This window comes from Lepidochelys olivacea, assembly GCF_965140295.1.
Source record: "Lepidochelys olivacea isolate rLepOli2 genome assembly, chromosome: 14".
In the NCBI taxonomy this organism is placed as follows: Eukaryota; Metazoa; Chordata; order Testudines; family Cheloniidae; genus Lepidochelys; species Lepidochelys olivacea.
Genome location: NC_140424.1, coordinates 35,015,855 through 35,038,741, shown reverse-complemented (window position 1 = coordinate 35,038,741; position 22,887 = coordinate 35,015,855). Strand labels below are relative to the sequence as shown.

The window sequence follows — 22,887 nt, the reverse complement described above, 5'->3', positions numbered from 1 at the left end:
GCCAACTCTGGTGATTTTTATCACGAGTCTCATGATATTTAGTTGGGATTTCAATCCAAAACTTGCACATTTTCCCTTGTGAGACATGGATGCCATTTCCCATTATTGGGGGGTGGGGTGGGAGAAGCTCAAGTCAAATGGCCTTCAAGATGGCCACTGTTTCCATACAGATTTGTCATGTGGAGGTGAGGCTGCCCCTAATAAAGATGGCCACCAACTACCCTTGTTTCCAGTGTGAATGATGTCAGGGTCTTCTCAAGGAATATGGCTGGGGCTCTGTTAGGAGACTGGACAGGAAACTCAAGAGGAAAAGTGGAAATATGGGGAGCTAGAGGGACTCTGAGGGGGTCCAGGAGGATGTGTGGGGGACAAAGAGAGGTTGTGGGGGATTCAGCCAGCAGGAGGCTGAGCAGATGCAGGAGAATAGACAGTGCAGGGGCATGTGGGGCAGTAGCTGTGAGAGGTGGGAAGCTGTAAATGGAAAATGTATATATAATATACATTTATACATATAATATAATATATATAATATATATATAACTAATAAGGGAAGCAAAAGTACATAGGGAGAACTCTATGATCAGAATAGTTAAGGACAATAAGGAGTTTTTAAAGCTTACAAGGAAGAAAAGCAATCCTATCAATGTTATTAGTCCATTGCTATATGGAAATAGCTGTCAATACTAATACAGAAAAGGCAGAAGTATTCAATAAATATTTTTGATCCATATTTGGGAAAAAACTGATGATATATTATATCATCTGATGATAAAATACTGTCCACTCTAACAATAACTTAAAAGAGAATGCTAAACAGCAGCTATTAAAGGTAGACGTTTTAAAATCAGCGCATCTGATTTGATTTAAAAAAAAAATAAAAAGCTTGGAGCAGTAGAGAAGTTCCAAAGGGCTGGAAGGAAACTAATGTTGAGCCAATATTTTAAAAGGGTAAATGGGGTGACCTGGGTAATTATAGACCTGTCAGCCTGACATCAGTCCTAGGAAAAATAATGGAATAGCTGATGTGGGAATTGATTTCTACAGAATTAGAGGAGGGTAATATAATTAATGTCCATCAACATGGATTTATGGAAAATAGATCTTGTCAAACTTAGGATATTTTTTGATGATTACGAGTTTCATTGATCAAGGTAACCTTTGGGGGGAGGGATAGCTCAGTGGTTTGAGCATTGGCCTGCTAAACCCAGGGTTGTGAGTTCAATCCTTGAGGGGACCATTTAGGGGTCTGGGGCAAAAACTGGGGATTGGTCCTGCTTTGAGCAGGGGGTTGGACTAGATGACCTCCTGAGGTCCCTTCCAACCCTAACCTTCTATGATTCTATGTTAATGTTGTATACTTGACTTCTGCAAGTCATTCAACTTGATACCACATGACATTTTGATTAAGAAACTAGAATGATACAAAATCAACATGGCACATTAAATAGATTAAAAACCGGCTAACTGTGTATAATGTCTCTTTAAACAAAAGTTAACTCTCGTAACAAGTGCTTTCTGTCTGATATGTGCCAGGCAAGGATTTGTGAACTTGTTAGAAATTAATAAATAAATAGTTCAAAAAAATAAACTGGCTAATTGATAAGTCTCAAAATATAATTGTAAACAGAGATTCACCAGAGAACGGGTGTGTTTCTAGTGGAATCCCACAGGGGCTAGTTCTCTATGGCCCTATGCTATTTAACATTTTTATCAATGACCGGGAAGAAAACAAACTCATTATTGCTAAAGTTTGCAGATGACACAAAGATTGGACGAGTGGTAAATAATAAAGAGGACTGGTCATTTTACAGAGGTTTGGATCACTTGGTAAACTGGATGTCGGCCAACAAGATGTGTTTCTCCACAGCCACATATAAACTCCCACATCTAGGAACAAAGCAGGCAGTATTTGCAAAATGGGATACTCTTGCAGGGTCTCTGCTTCCCAGGATAAAGATCTGAGGCTCAAGGTAGATAATCAACTGAATGTGAGTTCCCAGTGTGACGCTGAACCTGCTCAAAAAAATTGGTTAGTCTCTAAGGTGCCACAAGCACTCCTTTTCTTTGTGCTGTACCTGAAGGATCACATTAGTCCTTTTAATGTATAAGCAGGGGAAACTTGAGTAGGAATAGATAGGTTATATTACCTCTCTGTGTGTTACTGGTGCAACTGCTACTTGACTACCATGTCCCGTTCTGGTATCCACAGTTCAAGAATGAGGCTGAAAAATTGGAAAGGGCTCAAAGAACCACAAGAATGATTAAAGGATTGGAAAACCTGCCTTATAGTGATTGACACAAGGAGCTCAATCCATTTATCTTATCAAACAAATGATTAAGTGGTGATGTGATCCCCATCTACAAGTACTCATATGGGGAACAGAAGTTTGATAATGGGCTCTTCAATCGAGCAGACAAAAGTACAACAAGATACAGTGTCTGGAAGCTGAAGCAATAGAAATTCAGACTAGAAATTAGGTGCAAACTTTCTACCAGAGAGCATAATTAAACACTGGGGAAAACTTACAGAAAACTTACGGGAAAAAAGGGTTGCGGATTCTCCAATACTGGAAATTTTAAAATCAAGATCGGATGCTTTTCTAAAAGATCCACTCTATTTCAATCAGGAATTAATACAGGGAAGTCCTATAGCCTGCATTATACAGAAGGTCTGAGTAGATGATCACAATGGTCCATTATAGCCTCAGAACTTATGAATCTCTGCCTGTCTCCTGACTTTCTGGAGTGACGCTTGGCTTCGGAGTTCTGCGGGTTGGTAGTAGGTCTTTGATAAACCCCTGAACATGTGGCTGTTTCCTCATAGTGGGTAATTTCTAACTCTTCTTGCTGGGCCTTTCCCATATCTTCCAGCTCCACCTTAAAGAGAATGTAGTGTCCCTATAAATAGTTGTTAGCCCTCACCATGTTCTAGTTTTAGAAAGCTCTAAAAACCTGTCAGAACAGCAGTGAATGTAGTTAGGCTTTGGATAGCTGAACGAGTTAAATAAGTATGGTTATTTGGAACTCAACAGTGCCTGGGCTTTCTACAAGTTTCTCTTTGTCGTGTAAAGAGCAAAAGACACAACAATTGGTTATGCAGATGGGATCGGAACCCAGAGATAGAGTGGAATAGGCAATGACTCCGGAGACCCAGTGGAAGTGAAACAAAAAGGAAATCACAGCCTGCGATCACTGGGACTGCCAGTAAACTGCTCATTTACTGGGGAGAGAGGGGGGAGAAAAAAGGGTTAATATGTCTGGATGTTTGGAGGAAATGGACTAGTTTGTTAGCTCAATAGAGGACGGGCCCTCATCTATCCAGGAACTAGAACAGTACCTAATCACTAACTGCCCAAGAAGGAAAAGCTGGTGGTTTTATTAAGTGTAATGGAGGGGCACACAGAGTTCTCAGGGGTAAGAGGGAAATCAGGGACACTGGTAGGGACCCGATAATTGCTTATCTGTGCCTGTTACACTGCAGCCATTTCCCTTCACTATCCCCAGGGACAGTGGGAAAATCTGGAGTGAAACCTGGATGTTACTTTCCAGCCTATCAGGGTGAAAAGGGCAGAGGGAAAGATTCAGAAGGGGGGTTTAGACAATTTGACACACTGGTTCACCCCCCTCCCCTTCCCTGCAAACAGATGTTCTGCATTCTGCCACACTGCAAAAACGCTGGGGCATTTTTCTAAACCCATCAACACATAATTAAACCCTCCCAGAACCAAATACTAGAAAAGAACAAAATCAAAACAGCTGCATTGGGGTTCCCCCTGAGATGGTCACCCAGGGCTGTAGCAGGGCCCAGGCAGAGGTAAGAACTGACTTTTCCGGCCTCTGTTCCTTATCTTGTGCAATGAGAAGTGAATCTAAAGTCAACAGACCTGGGCAGGTTTAGGAGCCTGTACCTTCTCTCCCCACTTGCTTCTCCTTTCCCACACTTTTTCTCCCCCCCCCTTTCACTCCCCTTCCCCCCTCCGGACAGGAGATCTGGTTGCTGTTTTGTTGCGGCCATGTCTACTCTGCAGAGCTGATGCCTACATAGCCCTTTAGTGTAGAGGCAGCAGGAGTGTTTCTTCCGGTGCAGGAACCCCACTTCTCTCGATAGCCCTGCCAACAGAAACCCTTTGTCGGCACAGCTCTGTCTACCCTGGGGGTTTTATCCGCATGGCTAGGCTAGTCCGGGGTGTGGAAGAAACCACACAACTTTGTTGCATCCGATGAAGTGAGCTGTAATTTGTATGCTCAAATAAATTGGTTAGTCTCTAAGGTGCCACAAGTCCTCCTTTTCTTTTTGCGAATACAGACTAACAGGGCTGTTACTCTGAAACTTTGTCACTGTAACCTTTAAGCTGGCTCCGGCTGGCTGCAGGCGCCCAGGGGGTCAGAGCCGGGGGGGGGGGGTCAGGGAGGGCAGCAGCTCCGGGACTCGCAGACCCCCGCCCCCCGGGAGCAGAGCTGGGGCGAGGAGGGGCCGTCGGTGCAGAGTCACTTTCCCCCCCGGCCCCGGCCCTTCCCCCGGGTCTCTCCCCTCACCTGCAGGCTCCGGCTCAGGGGCTGGTGTCGGCGGAGCCCGGGGCTGCCCAGGGGCTGGTTCCACCCACCGCAGAAAGTCCCCGGGCTGGGCCCCGAGGGGCGCTGGGGAAGGGCTCTCCCCGCACACACCCCGCTGGGGCGCAGCAGCTCAGCCCGGGCTCCCGGCTCGCTATGGAGGCGGCAGCAGCGTCGCCTGCGCTGCCTGACCCAGGAAGCTCAAATTGCAAATATCCTGGATCCCTTGGCAGCCCGAGTTAAAGGGCCAGCGCAGCCCGCCTGTCTCCAGCCCTCGCACCACCCAGAGCCCTCTGGTGGCAGGAGCTGATGAATCCCGCTCCCCTCCTGCGCCCTGCCCTAGGGCTGAAAGCCTGGCCCAGGAGGGATCCAGCCAGAATCTTCTTCCCAACCCTGGAAACGTGTCCTACAGAGCAGCATCCCCTGCTGCCCGCCAGGGCTGTGTCTCAGCTCAGGGGGTCTCTTTGATGGGGGACTCTCTCGAGCGATGGGATCTCTGGTCCCCAGAGCATCTCCCCAGATTCCCACTCAGACCGCAGCGCCGCTAGGAGAAGGGAGGTGGACACTCCCTCACCAGCCGCCTTGCAAAGGGCACCCAGACGGACAGGCATACCTTCAGCAGGAGCTGGGGGACAGATGGTAAATGATTAAAAAAAAAAAACAGTATGGCACAAAACAAATGGATTGAAAACTGGCTAGCTGAGAGGTATCAGAATTGTATAGTGAGGAACCATCACTGAGCCGGTGTGTTTCTGGTGGCATCCTGCAGGGATCAGTACTTCGCCGTACCCTACTTCACGTTTTCACCAGCGAGCTGGAAGAAAACCAAAAAGTATCACCCATAAAGTTTGCAAATTGCAAAGAAGGGGGGCAGTAAATATCAAAGAGGACAGGTTGCTGACAGAGAGCATCTGGGTGGCTTGGTGAGCTGGGTGCAAGCAAACAATTTATGTTTTAATATGGCCAAATGCAGAGTTATGAATCTAGAACCAAAGAACGTAGGCCACACTTGCAGGATGGGGTGTTGTCTCGTGGGAAGCAGGAACTCTCTGAAAAAAGACTTGTGGGACATGGTGGACAATCAGCTGAACCTGAGCTCCCAGGGCGATGCTGTGGCCAAAAGGGCTGATGCGATCCTTGGATGTATAAACATGGAGAAAAGAAATGTGATACAGGGGGGCTCTTCATGTTGCCAGAAAAAGGTGTAACAAGATCTAATGGCTGGAAGGTGAAGCCAAATGCAGACAAGAAACAAGGTGCAATTGTTTAACAGTGAGGGTTATTAGCCAGGGAGGAAATTTACTAATTTTTCAATCAAGACTGGCTGTTTTTGAAACCATATGCTCTAGTTCAAGCAGGAATTAATCCGAGGAAGTCCTATGGCTTGTTATAGAGGAGGTGGGACTAGGTAATCACAATTGTCCCTCCTGGCCATGTAATCAATGAATCTATGTAAAGCTTCCCCATAGAGACCAGCCCTCAACCTATTTGGAAATCAGTTGAGAGTAGGATTGCCAGGTGTCCGGTTTTCAAAGGGAATCTGCTGCATCCCATCAGCACATCTGACCAGACACTAAAACTCCGGTTTGGCTGCAGTAACTGGCCTCTACTACTGGGGGGTAGGACAAGCAGCAGCTGAGGCTAGAGCCCCATGGAGGAGCTGCTCAGCTGCTGATGCCTGACAGAGAGCCGTGGCTGGCTTCCAGACGGGGCTGCAAGAAGTAAGTGCCACTGCCCGGGGGAGAATCCTATTCACCACCTCCCTTCTACCCCCCGTGCCCTGATTGCCCCGGCCCTGGCTCCTGGGACTCGCCCCTCCCCACCCGTGGCCCCTTACTCCAGGGACTCTCCCCCACATGTCCCAGCTCCTTGCTTTGGGGACCAACCCCCCCGCTCTGCTGTGCCCCACTTGGGCAGGCTCCACATCAGCTCCTCCCAGCCTGACTCTGCAGGCAGCAGGTGAGTCCTGGGAGACGGGGAATGAGGGGGGAAGGAGAGTGAAGAGTGAGCGACAGAGGGTGGGGGGAGAGGGGGAGGCCTCAGGGGAAGGAGCTGGGCAGGGCAAGGGTGTTCAGTTTTCAGCAATTAGAAAATTGGCAACCCTAATGGTAACGCTGAAGGTGAGGACCAGGAGCAGCAGGGGAGACCTGAGATCTAAAAGCTCCGTGTGTTGCTATTTCTTCCTCTCCCTTCTAACCCTTGTTCATTTCCAATCATTCCCCTTTTCTTCTATTTTCCTCCTTTTGTTACTTTCACTCTGTTTTTGCCCCCTTCACACAGCCACATTTTCTGTCTCTCACACTCACCACAGTCTCTGAGTCCACACAGCCCTTGGGGCTCTCATCTGTCCCTGGGCCTCCTCTCTGCCCATTGGGTCTCTCAGATCCACCCCACCGGAACTCTGATCCACCCTCTCTGAGCTTTCAGTCCCCTCCTGGGACTCTAAGGATCATCATACCCCTGACAGAGCTCTGGGAGACAGACTTTGCACACACACAAAAATGATTAGGAATTTATTTGTATAAAACAAAACAGATTCATGTAAAAATTTCAATGAGACATAAAAGACTCCCCCAAAACCTGAATTTCATGAAACATGAGTCCCTGCCCCACCCCGCTGTCCAGAAACAAGAAAATCCCTCCCAGGGCAATTATTTCAGGAATAATCCCAGTGTGTCACAATCTCCGATGAGTCCCTGCCTGAAAACAAGGATAAGGGATTCCAGCTACCATCCTTCCCTTCCATTCAGTAATACACTCCCCCTGACAGAAAGAGCTGGGAAGGCACCAGAGAACATCAAATACTAATAATCATGGATTACATCAGAAAGGCTGAGGTGTGTAATGCCATTTTTTTTGCTTTAGTATTCACTTTTGTGACCACATAGTTAACATAATTAATATTAACAGCAAGGGAGGAGTGCAAGCCAAAATAGGGAAAGAACAAGTTAAAGAATAGTTAGATAATAGTATTCAAATGGGGCTGTTCTGATGAAATTTACTCTAAGGTGCTTTAAGGAACTAGCTGAAGCAGTCTCTGAATCATTAGTGAGTATCTCTGAGAACTTGTGGTGGGTGGGTGAGGTCCCAGAACACCGGAGTAAGGCAAACATTGTAGCTATCATTAAAAAGGGAAACAGATGACTGGGGGAACTATAAACCAGTTACACTAACTTCATTAACTGGAAAGATACTGGAACAAATTATTAAACAATCAATTTGTAAGCACCTACTGAATAATAGGGTAAGAAATAGCCAACATGGATTTGTCAAATTTCAAAAAGGCTTTGACAAGGTCCCTCACCAACGGCTCTTAAGCAAAGAAAGCTGCCACGGGATAAGAGGGAAGATCCTCTTGTGGATCAGTAACTGGTTAAAAAATAGGAAACAAAGAGTAGGAATAAATGGTCAGTTTTCAGAATGGAGAGAAGTTAAGTAGTGGTGACCCCCAGGGGTCTGTACTGGGACCAGCACCGTTCCATCCATTCATAAATGATCTGGAAAAAGGGGTAAACAGTGAGGTGGTAAAATTTACAGATGATAAAAAAACTACTCAAGATAATTAAGTCCACAGCAGACTGCGAAGAGTAACAAAGGGATCTCACAAAACTGGGTGACGGGGGAACAAAATGGCAGATGAAATTCAATGTTGATAAATGCAAAATAATGCACATTGGAATACATAATCCCAACCATTGGAGTCTGTTTTTGAAGTTTTGAATAGACTCCAACAAGAGACTGCTGAATTGGAATTAATCTGCAAACTTGATACAATTAACTTAGGTTTGAATAAAGACTGGGAGTGGATGTGTCATTACACAAAGTAAAACTATTTCCCCATGTTTATTTCCCCCCACCCCCACTGTTCCTCACACGTTCTTGTCAACTGCTGGAAATGGCCCACCTTGATTATCACTACAAAAGGTTATCTTATCTCCCCCCCCCCCCCCCCCGCTGGTAATAGCTCACCTTACCTGATCACTCTTGTTACAATGTGTATGGTAACACCCACTGTTTCATGTTCTCTGTGTATATAAAATCTGCACACTGTATTTTCCACTGCATGTATCCAGTGAAGTGAGCTGTAGCTCACAAAAGCTTATGCTCAAATAAATTTGTTAGTCTCTAAGGTGCCACAAGTACTCCTTTTTCTTCTTTCAATGTGCAGTGGCAGTCAAAAAAGCAAACAATGTTGGAAATCATAAGGAAAGGGATAGATAATAAGACAGAAAATATCATATTGCCTCTATATAAATCCATGGTACGCCCACATCTTGAATACTGTGTGCAAATCTGGTCACTCCATCTCAAAAAAGATATATTGGTATTGGAAAAGGTACAAAAAAGAGCAACAAAAATGATTAGGGTATGGAACGGCTTCTGTGTGAGGAAAAATTAATAAGGCTGGACTTTTCAGCTTGGAAAAGAGACAACTAAGGGGGGGATAGGACAGAGGTCTATAAAATCACAACTGGTGTGGAGAACGTAAATAAGGAAGTGTTTACTCCTTCTCCCAACACAAGAACTAGGGGGTCACCAAATGAAATTAATAGGCAGCAGGTTTAAAACAAACAAAAGACCTATTTCTTCACACAACGCACTGTCAACCTGTGGAACTCTTTGCCAGAGGATGTTGTAAAGGCCAAGACTATAACAGGGTTAAAAAAACAACTAGATAAGTTAATGATGGATAGGTCCATCAATAGCTATTAGCCAGGATGTCCAGGGGTGCAAAACCATGCTCTGAAGTGTCCCTAGCCTCTGTTGCCAGAAGCTGGGAATAAGCAACAGGGGATGGATCACTGGATGATTACCTGTTCTGTCCATTCCCTCTGAAGCATCTGGCACTGGACGCTGTCAGAAGACAGGATACTGGGCTAGATGGACCATTGGTCTGACCCAGTATGACTGTTCTTAAATGATACCAAACCAATCTAATTTCCTCTTTGACAGAGTTACCGGTCTAGTAGCTAGGGAGAAAGCAGTAGATGTGATACATCTTGTACTCCTGACGCAGGGGCGGGCAAACTTTTTTGGCCTGAGGACCGCATTGGTTTTCTGAAATTATATGGTGGGCCAGTTAGGGGAGGCTGTGCCTCCCCAAACAGCCAGGCCTGGCCCACCCCCATCCAACCACCCCTTCTCCCTGACCACCCCCAGACTCCCCACCCCCATTCAACCCCCGTGTTCCCTGCCTTCTGACTGCCTGACCCCTATCCACACCCCCGCCCCCTGACCACCCTCCCTGAACTCCTCTGCCCTCTATCCAACCCCCCTGCTCCCTGCCCCCTTACCGCGCCGCCTGGAGCACCGGTGGCTAGCAGCGCAGCTGCACCAGGACAGGCAGCTATGCCGCCCAGCTGGAGCCAGCCACACACTGCACAGCACAGAGCACCGGGTCAGGCCAGGCTCTGCAGCTGCACTTCCCCAGGAGCTTGCAGCCCCACCGCCCAGAGCATTGCGCCGGCAGCACAGTGAGCTGAGGCTGCATGGGAGGGGGAACAGCAGGGGAGAGGCCGGGGGCTAACCTCCCGGGCCAGGAGCTCAGGGGGCGGGCAGGAGGGCCCTGTGGGCCGGAAGTGGCCCACGGGCCGTAGTTTGCGTGCCTCTGTCCTGATGGAATTCTGCGCACCTGTGTAGGTGCAGAATTCTTATGGTTCACAGTTTTCTGTGCTCCCCGCTCAGAAAAATGCAGAAGAAATATGCAGGGGGGACACACCTCTTCCCTGGCAGCGCAGGCAGAGCATCTGTCCCAGCATGCCTAGAGTAGCTGTCAGAGATGCAAATCACTGCGGGGGAGGGAGGCTGGGCATGCACGCCTGCGGGGGGGGACATTCGTTACCGTCAAGGGGCAGGGCTGGGCGCACGTGAGCAAACAAGCGGGAGAGACTCTGGCCTTGGCTACATTTGCGAGTTACAGCACAATAAAGCCGCCCAGAGTGCTCTAACTCACTCCCCATCCACACTGGCACGGCATGTAGAGTGCTCTGACTCCCTGGCTAGAGCACCGCTGGTATGCCACCTCCCTGAGAGGGATAAGGTTTGCTGCATATTGGGTGAGACGCTACAGCGTCAGTGTGAATGAGGAGTTACCTTACAGCACTCTGATTGCCCTCCGGAAAGGTCCCATTAACTGAAGTGGCTTCTCGTCTTTGTTGTGAACTCCGGCAGGAATGCAGAAGTGGCCCTTTCAAAGCTCCATTTTGGAGTGCCGGCTGCTTATCATCTCCGAGAAAAAAACAAACAGCTAATGTTTGCTGAGTGAGAGAGAGAGAGAGGTGGGGGAGGGGTCTGTGCTTACAAGACAGCATGCTGATGCACTCTCAGCACCCCAAAAACCCACTCTCTCTCCCCCCACATACACACAACACACTCCACCCTACCCCCTCCCCATTTGAAAAACACACTGCAGCCACTTGAACGCTGGGATAGCTGCCCATAATGCACAGCTCCCAATGCAGCTGCAAGTGCTGCAGATGTGGCCCCGCCAGTGCGCTTTCAGCTGTCAGTGTGGACAGACTGGAGCACTTTCCCTACTGCGCTGTACGAAGGCTGGTTTAACCCAAAGCGCTCTACATCTGCAAGTGTAGCCAAGCCCTCTGTCCCTCTTCCTTTCTCCTGCAGAGTGCCCGGCGTGGAGGGGTAGGGCTTTTTGTTAGGCAGGAGGCAGGCTCTGTCCCCCGAGGCAGAAATGTAGCAGCCTGCCTGCCTATGTTCCTTCACTGCAATGAAGCAAGCAGCTGTTTTGCCAGGTTTGGAAATGCAATCAGCCAGTGCTATCCCTTAAATTGCCTGGAGGCTCACTTTATAGAAGATCACAGGGATTGGATTGAAACAAAATTCAGTCAGTTTTTATTTGAGAGGGGATAAGGTGTGGAAGAAGAAGAGTGTTCTTTCTGTGCAAAACTGTTTCAACGTTTGAAACAAAACACTGTTCTTGATGGGGAAAAACAACATTGTTAATGGTGATTTTGATAGTTGATCTCATTTTCTGAGGCAGAAATGTAGCAGCCTGCCTGTATAGTAATGTGGTTAATGTTTCTATTGTCAGTTAACTGTTCCCATTCTCAGTCAATTACCCCAGGAGCATAAAACCTATAAACATTTTAAAGCTCCTTTACATTGCCAGAGTGATGTAAAGGAGCCTTATTATAAAGGACAGTAAGGAAATCCTCAACTAGGAAGATCTATGTGCTTTCTCACTTTTTTCCTGTGCCAAAGTGACACAATGGGGTTAGATTATAGCTCAGGATTTATTTTACTTACCCATTTAAAAAAAAGAAGACTTTGAGGGCATATAAAACATTTATCAAGCAGTTAATAAAATGTCAGGACAATCAGAACCAAGCACTTCCCAAAGTACCCAGCCAGGTCCAGATGAAGTTACCAAATGACAAACGGATATTCATTCTTTTGCACGACATGAACAGCCTTCACATCATGCATCAAAACTGCTACACCAGCTTCTCGTGCTCGAGAATTCCCTACAAAATTGCATGTGGATGGGAACAAATTATTTTGCATATCCTGCAATGTTGTTCTCAGTCATGAGTGACTGTCTGTTATTGTGGATCTTTTTGCATTAAAAAAACGCATTATTTTGACAAATAAAATATGCAGAATTTTAAAATATTGTGTGCAGAATTTTTTTTTTTTTTTTTTGGTGCAGAATTCCCCCAGGAGTAATCTTGATTTTAGTAAGGCTTATGACACAGTCCCACATGACATTCTCATAAGCAAACTAGGAAAATGTAATTTCATCTAGACTACTATACGATGGGTGCAAAACTCTTTGAAAGGCCATACTCAGAGAATAGTTATCAATGGTTCATACTCAAATATGAGGAACATATCTAGTGGGGTCCCTCAGGTCAGTCCAGGATCTGGTACCATTCAATATTTTCATTAATGACTGGGATAACAGAGTGGAGAATATGCTTATAAAATTTGTAAATGACACCTAGATGGGAGGGATTTCTAGCACTTTCGAGGACAGGATTAGATTTCAAAATGACCTTGACAAATTGGAGAATTGGTCTGAAATAAAGTCAGTAAAGACAAATGCAAAATATTACACTTAGGAAGGAAAAAAAATCAACTGCTTTCCAATAAGGCAGAGGCCCTGAAACTGTGGGGTGCGGAGGAACATTTGGGGGGGTGCGGGGGAGTCCAGGCCAGCCCCCTTTGGGGGTGGGAGGGAATGCCACCCAGCCCTGCTTCACTCCCAGCTCTGCTCTGGTGCTGCCCCCAGCTGTGGCCCCATGCCCCTGCACCACCCCCACCCCCAGCCTCAGCCCCTGACCATGTCCCAGTCGTGGCTTCCTCCCTCCTCCCGGGAGCCGCAGTCCCACTCCTGAACCTGGCTCCCAGGGGGAGCAGGGGGGCATGAACAGGGGTAAGGGAGGTCACTACTCTGAAAAATTTGGGGACCACTGCTATTAGGATAGTTAAGCTCTGGAATAGACTTTCAAGGGAAGCTGTGGAATCCCCGTCATTGGAGGTTTTTAAGAACAAGTTGGACAAACACCTGTCAGGGATGGTCTAGGTTTACTTGGTCCTGCCTCGGTGCAGGACACTGGACTAGATGACCTCTCAAGGTTCCTTCCAACCCTGCATTTCTGTGATTCTATAATCCTGTGAATACAGTACACAGTAATAACAGTGAAACTCGGCCTTTCCTATACTTGCATTCTCCTGAACCATTTCATACACAATAATTAGTGGCCCATCACAACTCTCCAGGGAGTTGGACAACTATTATCTCCATTGTAGGGATGGGAGAAATGGACACAGAGACAGGAGGGGAAGTGACCGGCACTAGCTCACACCCAGGAATCTTAACTCTCATTTCCCCCACCCTCCCCTCTAACCACTAGACCACACTCCCAAAAGGGCATTCCTCAGAGTTCCCACCTCTCTGGGGAATCTCCACCATTAATTCCCCAATCTCCAGCCGCCCCTACCATCCATGACTTCAGAGATGTCCAGTACACTGAGCAGTGCTCTGACATCCTGTTAGTTCAAATCAGCAGCTCTTTCTTCCTTGCAACTACAGCCCCAGAGGGCCCCTTGCTGCTTCCCTGAATAATATTCCCCTATCCCTACGCGGAGATGCCCTAGGAGCTACAAAGACAACTCAGACAAGAACTGCAATAGGTCATTTTTACCTCTCCTCTAAATTGGAAAATATGTGTGTAACCCACAGAAATGTCTCTCTACCAATCCCATCACCTGCTCACCCCAGACCCTGAAATCGCCCAGCTCCTCAGTACCCAGCGTTCTGTTCTTTTCTGCCCCTGCCAACTATCCCCCACTGAAACCCAAACCCTTCATCCACTTGCTGCCCCTGCACAGACTGTCTATCAATGAAGCACATTTACACTTTGCTTCAGGAGAGCACAGACCCATTGTCCCATAGTGAGAGCTCCTGCCACTTGCTAGCCTGTGTGGAGTTTCTGGTGGGACATTAGAGAGACCTTCGCCTTGTAGCTTTTTCCACAGACATAACATTTATAGTTTCTCTGTGTTGTGTGCGCTCTCTGATGTGAAATAAGTTCTGACCTTTGCTTGAAGCTTTTTCGACAGAGAGAACATTTATATGGTGTCTTTCCAGTGTGGGTTTTCTGATGTCTAATGAGGTCAGAGCTCCTAGTGAAGTTTTTCCCACACTCAAGGCAGTTAAAAGATCTCGCTGGCCTGTGCATTTTTTGGTGTGAAATAACATGAGCCTTCCGACTGAACCCCTTCCCACACTCAGGGCAGTAATAGGGTTTTTCTCCCGTGTGGATTCTCTGATGATTCATAAGGTCAGAGCTCTGCTTGAAGCTTTTCCCACACTCAAGGCATTTATAGGGTCTCTCTCCGGTATGAATCCTCTGATGTCTAATAACAGCTGAGCTGTCACTAAAGTTTTTTCCACAGTCAGGGCACCTATAGGGTATCTTTCCAGTATGCATTCTCTGATGTCTAATGAGATGTGAGTGCCGAGTGAAACTTTTCCCGCACTCAAGGCAATTATAGGGTTTCTCTCCTGTGTGGATTCTCTGATGTTTGTTTAGGTTTGAGCGTTCACTGAAGCCTTTCCCACATTCAAGGCAGTTATAAGGTCTCTCTCCTGTATGGATTTTCTGGTGTGAAATAAGGGTTGAGCTCCGCTTGAAGCTTTTCCCGCAGTCGGGGCATTTATAGGGTTTCTCTTCTGTGTGCACTCTCTGATGCACAACAAGGGTGGAGCTCCGAGTGAAGGATTTCCCACACTCTGAGCAGTTATAGGGTCTCTCTCCTGTGTGGACTCTCCGATGAACAATCAGGGATGAGATGTTACTGAAGATTTTCCCGCAATCAGGACAGCTATAGGATCTCTCTCCTGTGTGGATTTTCTGATGCACAATGAGATGTGATCTCCGATCAAAGCTTCTCCTGCACTCAGCACATACATACAGTTTCCCTTTAGTGCAGATTCCTGGCTGGATCATGTCTTCAGGAAGGTCCTTCAAACCTCCCCCTTGGTGAGTGGGTTTATCCAATCTCTCCCCAGGGGAGTTTTCCTGCTGCCCCTCTGGCCTGTGCTGATTTTCACAGGCTTCTCCCTGCTCAGGAGTCCAGGAAACTTCCCCTTCAGATCTTCCCGATAGTGTTCTCTGTGCTTCCATTTGCTCAGACCTCCCTGCTGAGGATTCACCTCCTTGTTCTCACTCACCATCCCATCACCTGATGTGACAGAGAGACAATCCAGACATGAGTCATTCCCTGCACTGGAGGAAAGGGAATCTCAGAAAGTGGAAGACGAAAGGGAGAAACAAATTAAAATACCTGTTGGGAAGATTGAAAAATCAGTTGTATCCTTCCCAAAATCTTTCCCTAGCAGAGAGGTGGGGGACCAGTCCTGCCCCCACAGCCCATCCGAACAGTCAAAGGGAGGGAGCTACTCCCAGGTGTCAGCCAGGGTGGTGGGGAATTCATGAGCAACATCTGCCATATGTCTACAACACCTGCCTGTGACAATCCTGGGTGAGATAAGGCAGAACAGGAGGAGCTCACAGAGTTTTTTGTTCCCCAGTAATTCCTGCATCAAGCCCATACATTCTTGGGGAGCTAAAGTAAATTTTTTAGAAAGACTCAATTTCTGCTTTAAACACTTCCAGTGACAAGAAAAACCAATCCACACCATTTTAGATTGAATTTCACAGGCCTTTTCTTCCCGGGGGAAAAAAACAAACAAAGCCTTTTTTAAAAGCTATTTTGAAGTCCTAGGAGCTGTTTAACAGAGATTTTTTTTTTTTTTTTTAAAAAGAAGGCTTTTTCAAAACAAAATATTTCCTCCAACTCTGAATAACAATACCATCCCCCCCCCCCCCGGCTCCCTCCATGCAGGTAAAGCTCTTCGTAAGTATGAGTATCAAAATAAGTCAGTACAAAGTAAAATGTCATACACATGACTTGTTCATACTGCTCTATATACCATACACTGAAATGTAAGTACAGTATTTATATTCCAATTGATTTATTTTATAATTCTATGGTAACAATGAGAAAGTCAGCAATTGTTCAGTATCAATGTGCTGTGACACTTTTGTATGATTTTGTAAGTGAGTAGCTTTTAAGTGAGGTGAACTTGGGGGCTATGCAAGACAAATCAGACTCCTGAAAAGGGTACAGTAGTCTGGAAAAGTTGAGCGCTACTGACCTGGAGTCTCCGGTGCAGGAGCCAGTGTGGGTAGAGCCCGGGGCTGCCCCAGGGGCTGGCTCCAGCCACTGGAGAAAGTCCCTCCTGCCTGGGCATAGAGGGGGCTTTAAGGAAGGTTCCCCCCACACAGACCCCACTGGGGGAGCAGCAGCTGCTCAATCCAGGCTTCCAGCTCACAATGGAGACAGCAGCAGCGTCTTCTCACACTGACCACCCAAATGCAGGAGCGGCACAATCTCTGAGCCTCTGTGACAATAATTATTATGTATTGCAGTGCGGAAGTGCCAAAGAGCCTTTAATTCTCCCTACTTCCTGCCTCACCCCTGCCAGCACCGGATACAACAACCGCTCTCAGCAACCCCTTCCTATGTCCCTGAATATCAACTCAGGCAGCCTGCAGCCCTCCCTGGGACCGGCTGTAACCTGAGCTCAGAATGTCTGTCTGCAGAGAAAGGGGTGGGGGAGGGAATTGGGGGTGTGAAATAGACTCAAGTTTGTCTCTCTCTCCAGCAGAGACCTGGAACAGAGCTCTGTGTGGCTCCAGAGCTTGTTTCTCACACCAAAAGAAGTTGCTCCAATAAAAGATATTACCTTACCCACCTTGTCTCTCCAAACTCCAGTATAAGCCCCTTCTGAAATTACCCTACTTGCCCTGCCAGGATGCTCATCCGCATTTTGCTCCTCATGGAGCCCTTCTCTGGGGGCAAAAAGGGAAATTGGCTGCTTTGTTGTTACTGAGCAGGTTGGATGGATCTGAACATGCTCAGTAACATCTGCTGAAGCCTCTGCCCTTACTCGCAATCAGAATCTGCTATACACAGTTTTAAATGAGGGGAGAGAGGGGGCAAATTGGTGGGGAGGGATGGGCAGATTTTGTTTTTACAGGGCTCAAAATGTATCCAGAGATGGGTCAAACTGGTGGAAGGAGGGGAAGGGGAGGGGCAGATAGACGGAATCGGGGTTCAGAAAGGGGGGAATGCAGCACCAGACAGGGGCAGAGGGGATAAAAAAAAGTTACCATAGGTGGGATGAGCCATCTGCCGTGCTTATCAAAATAGGGTGTGGGTAGCAGAGGGGCTTGTGCTCTTCCCTGGAGAGTCCATCTCAGCACCCTTTCCCCAGGGCTATGGTGTTAAAGCTGCAGTGTGGCTCAATGCCCAGTTACAGCAGCTCGTCTCTATCTGAAATGATTCACTGAGCTGCCAAAAGAAATCTAATTTCGTTGCCACCATCTTAGGTAGGGTTACCAGATAGCAATTGTGAAAAAACAGGACGGGGGTGCGGGGTAATAGGCACCTGTATAAGAAAAAGTCCCTAAAAATGGGACATCTGGTCACCCTAATCTTAGGAAAAAGAAAAGGAGTACTTGTGGCACCTTAGAGACTAACCAATTTATTTGAGCATGAGCTTTCGTGAGCTACAGCTCACTTCATCAACATGGGCAGCAGGGAGCCCTGGCTGATGTGGCTTTAACACAGCACAGAAGGGGAATGGAGCTGGAAGGGTCCATAGCTGTTGGGGAGGGGGCAGCAGAATGGGCGGGGCAGGTGAATGGCAGCTGGTGGTTGTGGGGAGCTGGGTTGGGCTGTGGCCAGGAGTGGGCAGCAGCAGCTGGGATGGGATAACCTGGGTCTGGGCAGTCTCCTTCAGAGACCTTATTCTTCCCTTCTCCTCCTGGGCTACCCTGAGTGCTACATAGGGTGGCATTTTGTAAACATTTAAAAACTCAATTCCCCACCTCCCCTTCAGGAATCTGAAAACAATCACACCCACTCCGGGGATTCTGCAAAAAGACTCCTCAACCTGTAGTTAATTGATACAACTTCCCGGACCCCCAGCTAGTCCTTCCATTACTTTGGGAATTGCTGCACTAGGGACCCAGGAAGCATGGAGCAGCCCTGGAGGGAGGGGAACCCCTCATTCTTCCTCATCCTGCCTTGTCTGGGGCAATAAGATGGCCAACTGCCCCATTAGCAGCAATACAAACATCATTATTCCTAATGGGGAAGGACCAAACTTTATTATGAACCACAAAGCAAGTCACTTTAATCAGAAAAATATCAGTTTCATCGATGCAAAGAGGAACAATTTGATTCCTTAATGTGAGGGAAAGTAGATTATTGAGTGGTTTAATTCTGTAACTGGTGTAAGAACTCAGGGAAACTGTTTCCCTCCAAAACCAGGAGAAGTTGCTGCCATTCAAAAGGGTGAATAATCCCCCAAATCTGTGAAGATTTTATCGCAGTATTTCAGAATTAGGTGGAAATTGGGAAAATCTGAGGCAATTTTATACTAATAACTGAAATCTACAGGGAAGGGGCAAAATCAAAGGAGATTTTAAATCTAATTCCGTAATTAGATGGGGAATACAGAAATTTTGAATGGATTTTATATTGATATTAGATCATTAGAGAGAAAAAGAGCGAAGGTGTTGTTGGGTTTTTTGGGGCGGGTGGGAGCTTACATAATTTCCGAGAAGGAAAGGCAAATGTCTCAGAGCAATTGTTTCCCTCCAAACCAGGGATCCAGGATCCTCTCTCCACCTTGTCACCTACTCTCCTCCTCTGCCTTTTATATCCCTATCTGCACAGAAAAAAGAACAAGGAGTACTTGTGGCACATTAGAGACTAACAAATTTATTTGAGCATAAGCTTTCGTGGGCTAAAACCCACTTCATTGGATGCATGCAGTGGAAAATACAGTAGGAAGATATATATATATATATATATACACACACAAACAGAGAACATGAAAAAATGGGTGTTGCCATACCCACTATAATAAGAGTGATCAGTTAAGGTGAGCTATTATCAGCAGGAGAAAAAAAATTTTTCGTAGCGATAATCAGGATGGCCCATTTACAACAGTTGACAAGAAGGTATGAGTAATAGTAGGGGGAAAAATAAGCATGGGGAAATAGTTTTAATTTGTGTAATGACACATCCACTCCCAGTCTTTATTCAAGCCTAATTTAATGGTGTCCAGTTTGCAAATTAATTCCAATTCAGCAGTTTCTCGTTGGAGTCTGTTACTGAAGTTTTTTTGTTGTAGTATTGTGACTTTTAGGTCTGTAATCGAGTGAACAGGGAGATTGAAGTGTTCTCTGACTGGTTTTTCAATGTTATAATTCTTGATTTCTGATTTGTGTCCATTTATTCTTTTACGTAGAGACTGTCCAGTTTGGCCAATGTACATGGCAGAGGGGTATTGCTGGCACATAATGGCATATATCACATTGGTAGATGTGCAGGTGAACGAGCCTCTGATAGTGTGGCTGATGTGATTAGGTCCTATGATGGTGTTCCCCGAATAGATATGTGGTCAGAGTTGGCAATGGGCTTTGTTGCAAGGATAGGTTCCTGGGTTAGTGTTTTTGTTGTGTGGTGTGTGGTTGCTGGTGAGTATTTGCTTCAGGTTGGGGAGCTGTCTGTAAGCAAGGACTGGCCTGTCTCCCAAGATCTCCCAAGACAGGCCAGTCCTTGCTTACAGACATTACAGAGGGGAAGAAATTACAGAGGGGAAGAGATCCAAGAAGTGGGATGGGGCAATCCTGGGGAGGGGCAGAGTGGGCAGAAGGGAGGGATCCAGGAGCAGAGAAGTCTGGAACCAGGGAAGGGAGAGAGGTCTGGGCCCCGCCTGCATTCTCAGTCTTGTTCTGGGGATGTCATTAAATGAATCATGGTTCTCAAAACCCTTAGAGCATGGCTGGGCACTGCAGTGTAGACAGGACTGACCCAGGTCTCAGGAGCTGCACCGCCCCAGGGGGTGTCTGCAGAACCCTGCACTACTTGAGGGAAGGGGAACGTGGATCAGAACCATATTCTACTGCAAACCCCATTCAGGTGTTAGCCGGGCCAGGGTTGTTCTGTCCAGAGACCAGATTCCATAGCGGGTGGTTTGATGGTGTAGGCAGACCCATAGAAGGGGGAGAGTGGGGAAAACAGATCCTGTCCATGATGGGGAAACAGCACTGCCAACCCCAAATGTTCAACAGTCATGAGTCAGGCTCACCAAAAACCATGAGACTGCCTTTAAAATCATGAGATTATGTAAGAATAACAGCGTTGGGGTTTGTTTTATTTGCCTTCTGCTTTTTAAGCCTTTAGGGTGAACTGGGGGTCACATTTTGAAGCTTTTTCCACAGCCATGAGGGCTAGAAACTTACTTTTTCTTTAAGAATGAAAGCTGAAATCATCACATCTCCACTTGACTCCAGGAGCTTGGGCTTTAAGGAAAACATTATCATGAGACTCGTGACAAAATCATGAGTGTTTGTAACACTGGGGAAGGAGCAGTGGCCAGCAAAGGGGGCAGCCAACTAGCAGAGAGAAAGAGAGAATGGGACAGAGATAAGGGAGTTACAATGGGATGATGTAACGTAGAAATGCCAGGGCCAAGATGTTAGCAACTCCTCCATTCCTTCCACCACAGGTTTGATTTCTCTGTATCAGGAGACATGGTGGATGCTGGGGGTGACATGGCTTTTGCTGGCAGATGGGGCCCCTCTGCCCCAGTTATTTCTCCTGCCCTACCATCTCAGGCCCCCTCACTGCACAGAGTTCCCACTTCAGTTTTTCCCTGCACCTATTACCCTATGTTGTTTAAAGCGGGTGGAAAGTGAGGAACGTAGGTTTTGCATTACAAACATTTCAGATCCAATTCTTTCTAAAATGAGTGGGGATGACAGTCAGAGAAATGCTCCCACCCAGCTGGGGCTGAACAGAGAGAGCTGTGAGCAGGGGGGACCTATGGCTCCAGGGAAGGCCCTGATCTGATTCAGCCACAGCCCAGAGCACTGCTGAGATGGGAGGATGTGTCCATACCCAGGGAATCGGGGTGGGAGGGGGGAGGTGTTGGTTAATGTAAGGGCTGAAGTTGCTGCCCCTGATTGGACAATGTTTCTCTGGGAGGAATCTGGCAACTAGCTCCCCCTCCCCCAATTCACTACAGCCCATCAGCATGTGCTTCAGGCCCATTTAGGGTAACTATGTCCTGATTTTATAGGGACAGTCCCGATATTTGGGGCTTTATCTTATATAGGCACCTATTACCCTACCCCCCACCCCATCCCGACTTTTCATACTTGCTGTTTGGTCACCCTAGGCCCATTGAACTGAATTCACACCCCTGTTACACACAGTGACCAGTGTGACAGAGACCTTTATCTACCCCTGACTGGGTCCTACTCAGCATTACGTGGGGGGGGGAACAGAAGTGGGGTGAGGATTGCAGGATTCCCAGGTCCCCTCCGGGCCATTAACTGCATTATCAGAATCCCACAGAAAAGGCAAGCCCAGGAGCCCAGAGAATGTGATGGGGCCAGTGAGTGAGGGGAACATCCTGGCATTTCCTACCCTGGCAGACTCTCTGCCCATGGAGGGGAGTGAAACGGCCTCAGGGGGCAGCCTCGTAAGGGGAGCTGGTCCCAGCGAGACGGAGGGAGGGGTGGGGAGAGCTGGGAAAGTGGATTTGGTAGCTGGGCCAGGGGAAGGGAAGCGAGAGCCCAGCCCCAGGGCTGTGTGAGCAGTGGGCCCAGGCTGGGTGAATGGGACCTGCTCAAGGAAAGGAGCCCAGGAAGCTTTTTATCCCTTGCCCCTCATATGCGCTCGACCCTGGCCACACAAACACACACCTTCTCACCTCTGCCTGGACCCTGCTCCCCCGGCCCCCATCCACCTTCCCGCCCCTCCTCAAACCTTCTTCTCCAGGGAACGCTCAGCCCCCCCCCTCTATGCCCGGGAACATTTAAACATGTGCAGAGTGTGAGCTCCCCAGGCAGAAGCCATGCCCATGGGTCTTCTGTGATGTGCCCGGCACTGACAGAGACTAATGAATAATCACAATAATCCCACTAGCAGCACAAAGGGGTCTGCAAGCTCCCAGCGCAGTCTCCTCGTTGGTCTGTACAGTGCTCTCTGCACGTGGTAGGAACCGCAGGACTAGTAGTGATTCCCAAGCAGAGCAAAAGGGGAATAATAGGCAGGAAGAGCCAGAACCCCAGAGAGGGGTGAGAAAAGGGCCCCAAGAATCACAAAGCACAGAACGTGCAGGGAATAAGGAGTGGCAGGAATTCAGCTCCTTTCCCTGAGTGTTACCCAGAGACGGAGCACAATTCTCTTGGATTTATTCATTATTCAAAGTGATTTGCCAAATAAGACTTGAAAACCATCTGAGCTATGTGAGCTGTTTCTGACTGACCCATGTCACAAGATGTAGTTCCTGTTTCCCGATTGGGTGAGTGTAACACTTAGAAATTAGGTTTACAGGCCATGACCTCATGGCTGGAGGGGGCAATGGGCTGGGTGCCTGCACCAGGGTCCTGCATCCCAGGGGGCCGAGTGCCCTCTCTTAGCCATGGGAACATGGGAAAGCACCTGGGCCCCGATGCTCTGGCCTAGGGCCCCTTCTGGTTAGCAAGCTGTGAAACAAGCTAGTTCCTTACTGGCTCTATTGCTCTCCGGATGCAACATGTAGCCCTGGAGGGACCAACCTCTTCTGACTCCAGTTTAATTCCTGTTCTAGTCTCCTCAGGGCTCTAGCCTGAACCCAGGTGCTGGTAGAAGTGAGCGGGCGTGACATTACACTCCATATTCTTTATAATATGGATATGACATAACTGAGATATACTTTATGCAAGATGGATCTTGTAA

The 22,887-nt window shown here is 47.5% G+C and overlaps 2 protein-coding genes across 9 annotated transcripts in view; both read right to left on the bottom strand.

Moving 5' to 3' along the window:
- LOC311530549 (uncharacterized protein) overlaps nt 1-22,887 on the bottom strand; it is a 50,169-nt gene that overhangs the window by 7,928 nt on the left and 19,354 nt on the right. Inside the window, exons 1-2 of one of the 3 annotated variants that reach the window (XM_084647296.1) lie at nt 4,537-4,760; nt 2,148-2,222 (exon numbers count right to left, since the gene is read on the bottom strand). The exons of 1 other annotated variant lie outside the window; for it this stretch is intronic. The gene's annotated coding sequence lies outside the window, so the exon portion shown is untranslated. Of the gene's footprint in view, nt 1-2,147; nt 2,223-4,536; nt 4,761-22,887 lie in introns of those variants that run through there. One more of the 3 variants, XM_084647295.1, reaches the window with a different exon arrangement.
- LOC311530581 (uncharacterized protein) lies at nt 12,844-16,934 on the bottom strand. 6 transcript variants are annotated; one of them, XM_084647381.1, is made up of 2 exons: nt 16,838-16,934; nt 12,844-15,261 (listed from the first exon to the last, which is right to left on the bottom strand). In XM_084647381.1, exon 2 carries the CDS (start codon nt 15,201-15,203, stop codon nt 13,989-13,991), a length of 1,215 nt encoding a protein of 404 aa, XP_084503507.1. In that variant the 5' UTR covers nt 15,204-15,261; nt 16,838-16,934; the 3' UTR covers nt 12,844-13,988. The 6 variants fall into 6 exon arrangements, with proteins under 6 accessions (XP_084503507.1, XP_084503509.1, XP_084503510.1 ...); XM_084647383.1 differs by having other exon boundaries at nt 12,844-15,305; nt 16,838-16,857; XM_084647384.1 differs by lacking the exon at nt 16,838-16,934 and adding an exon at nt 16,370-16,548.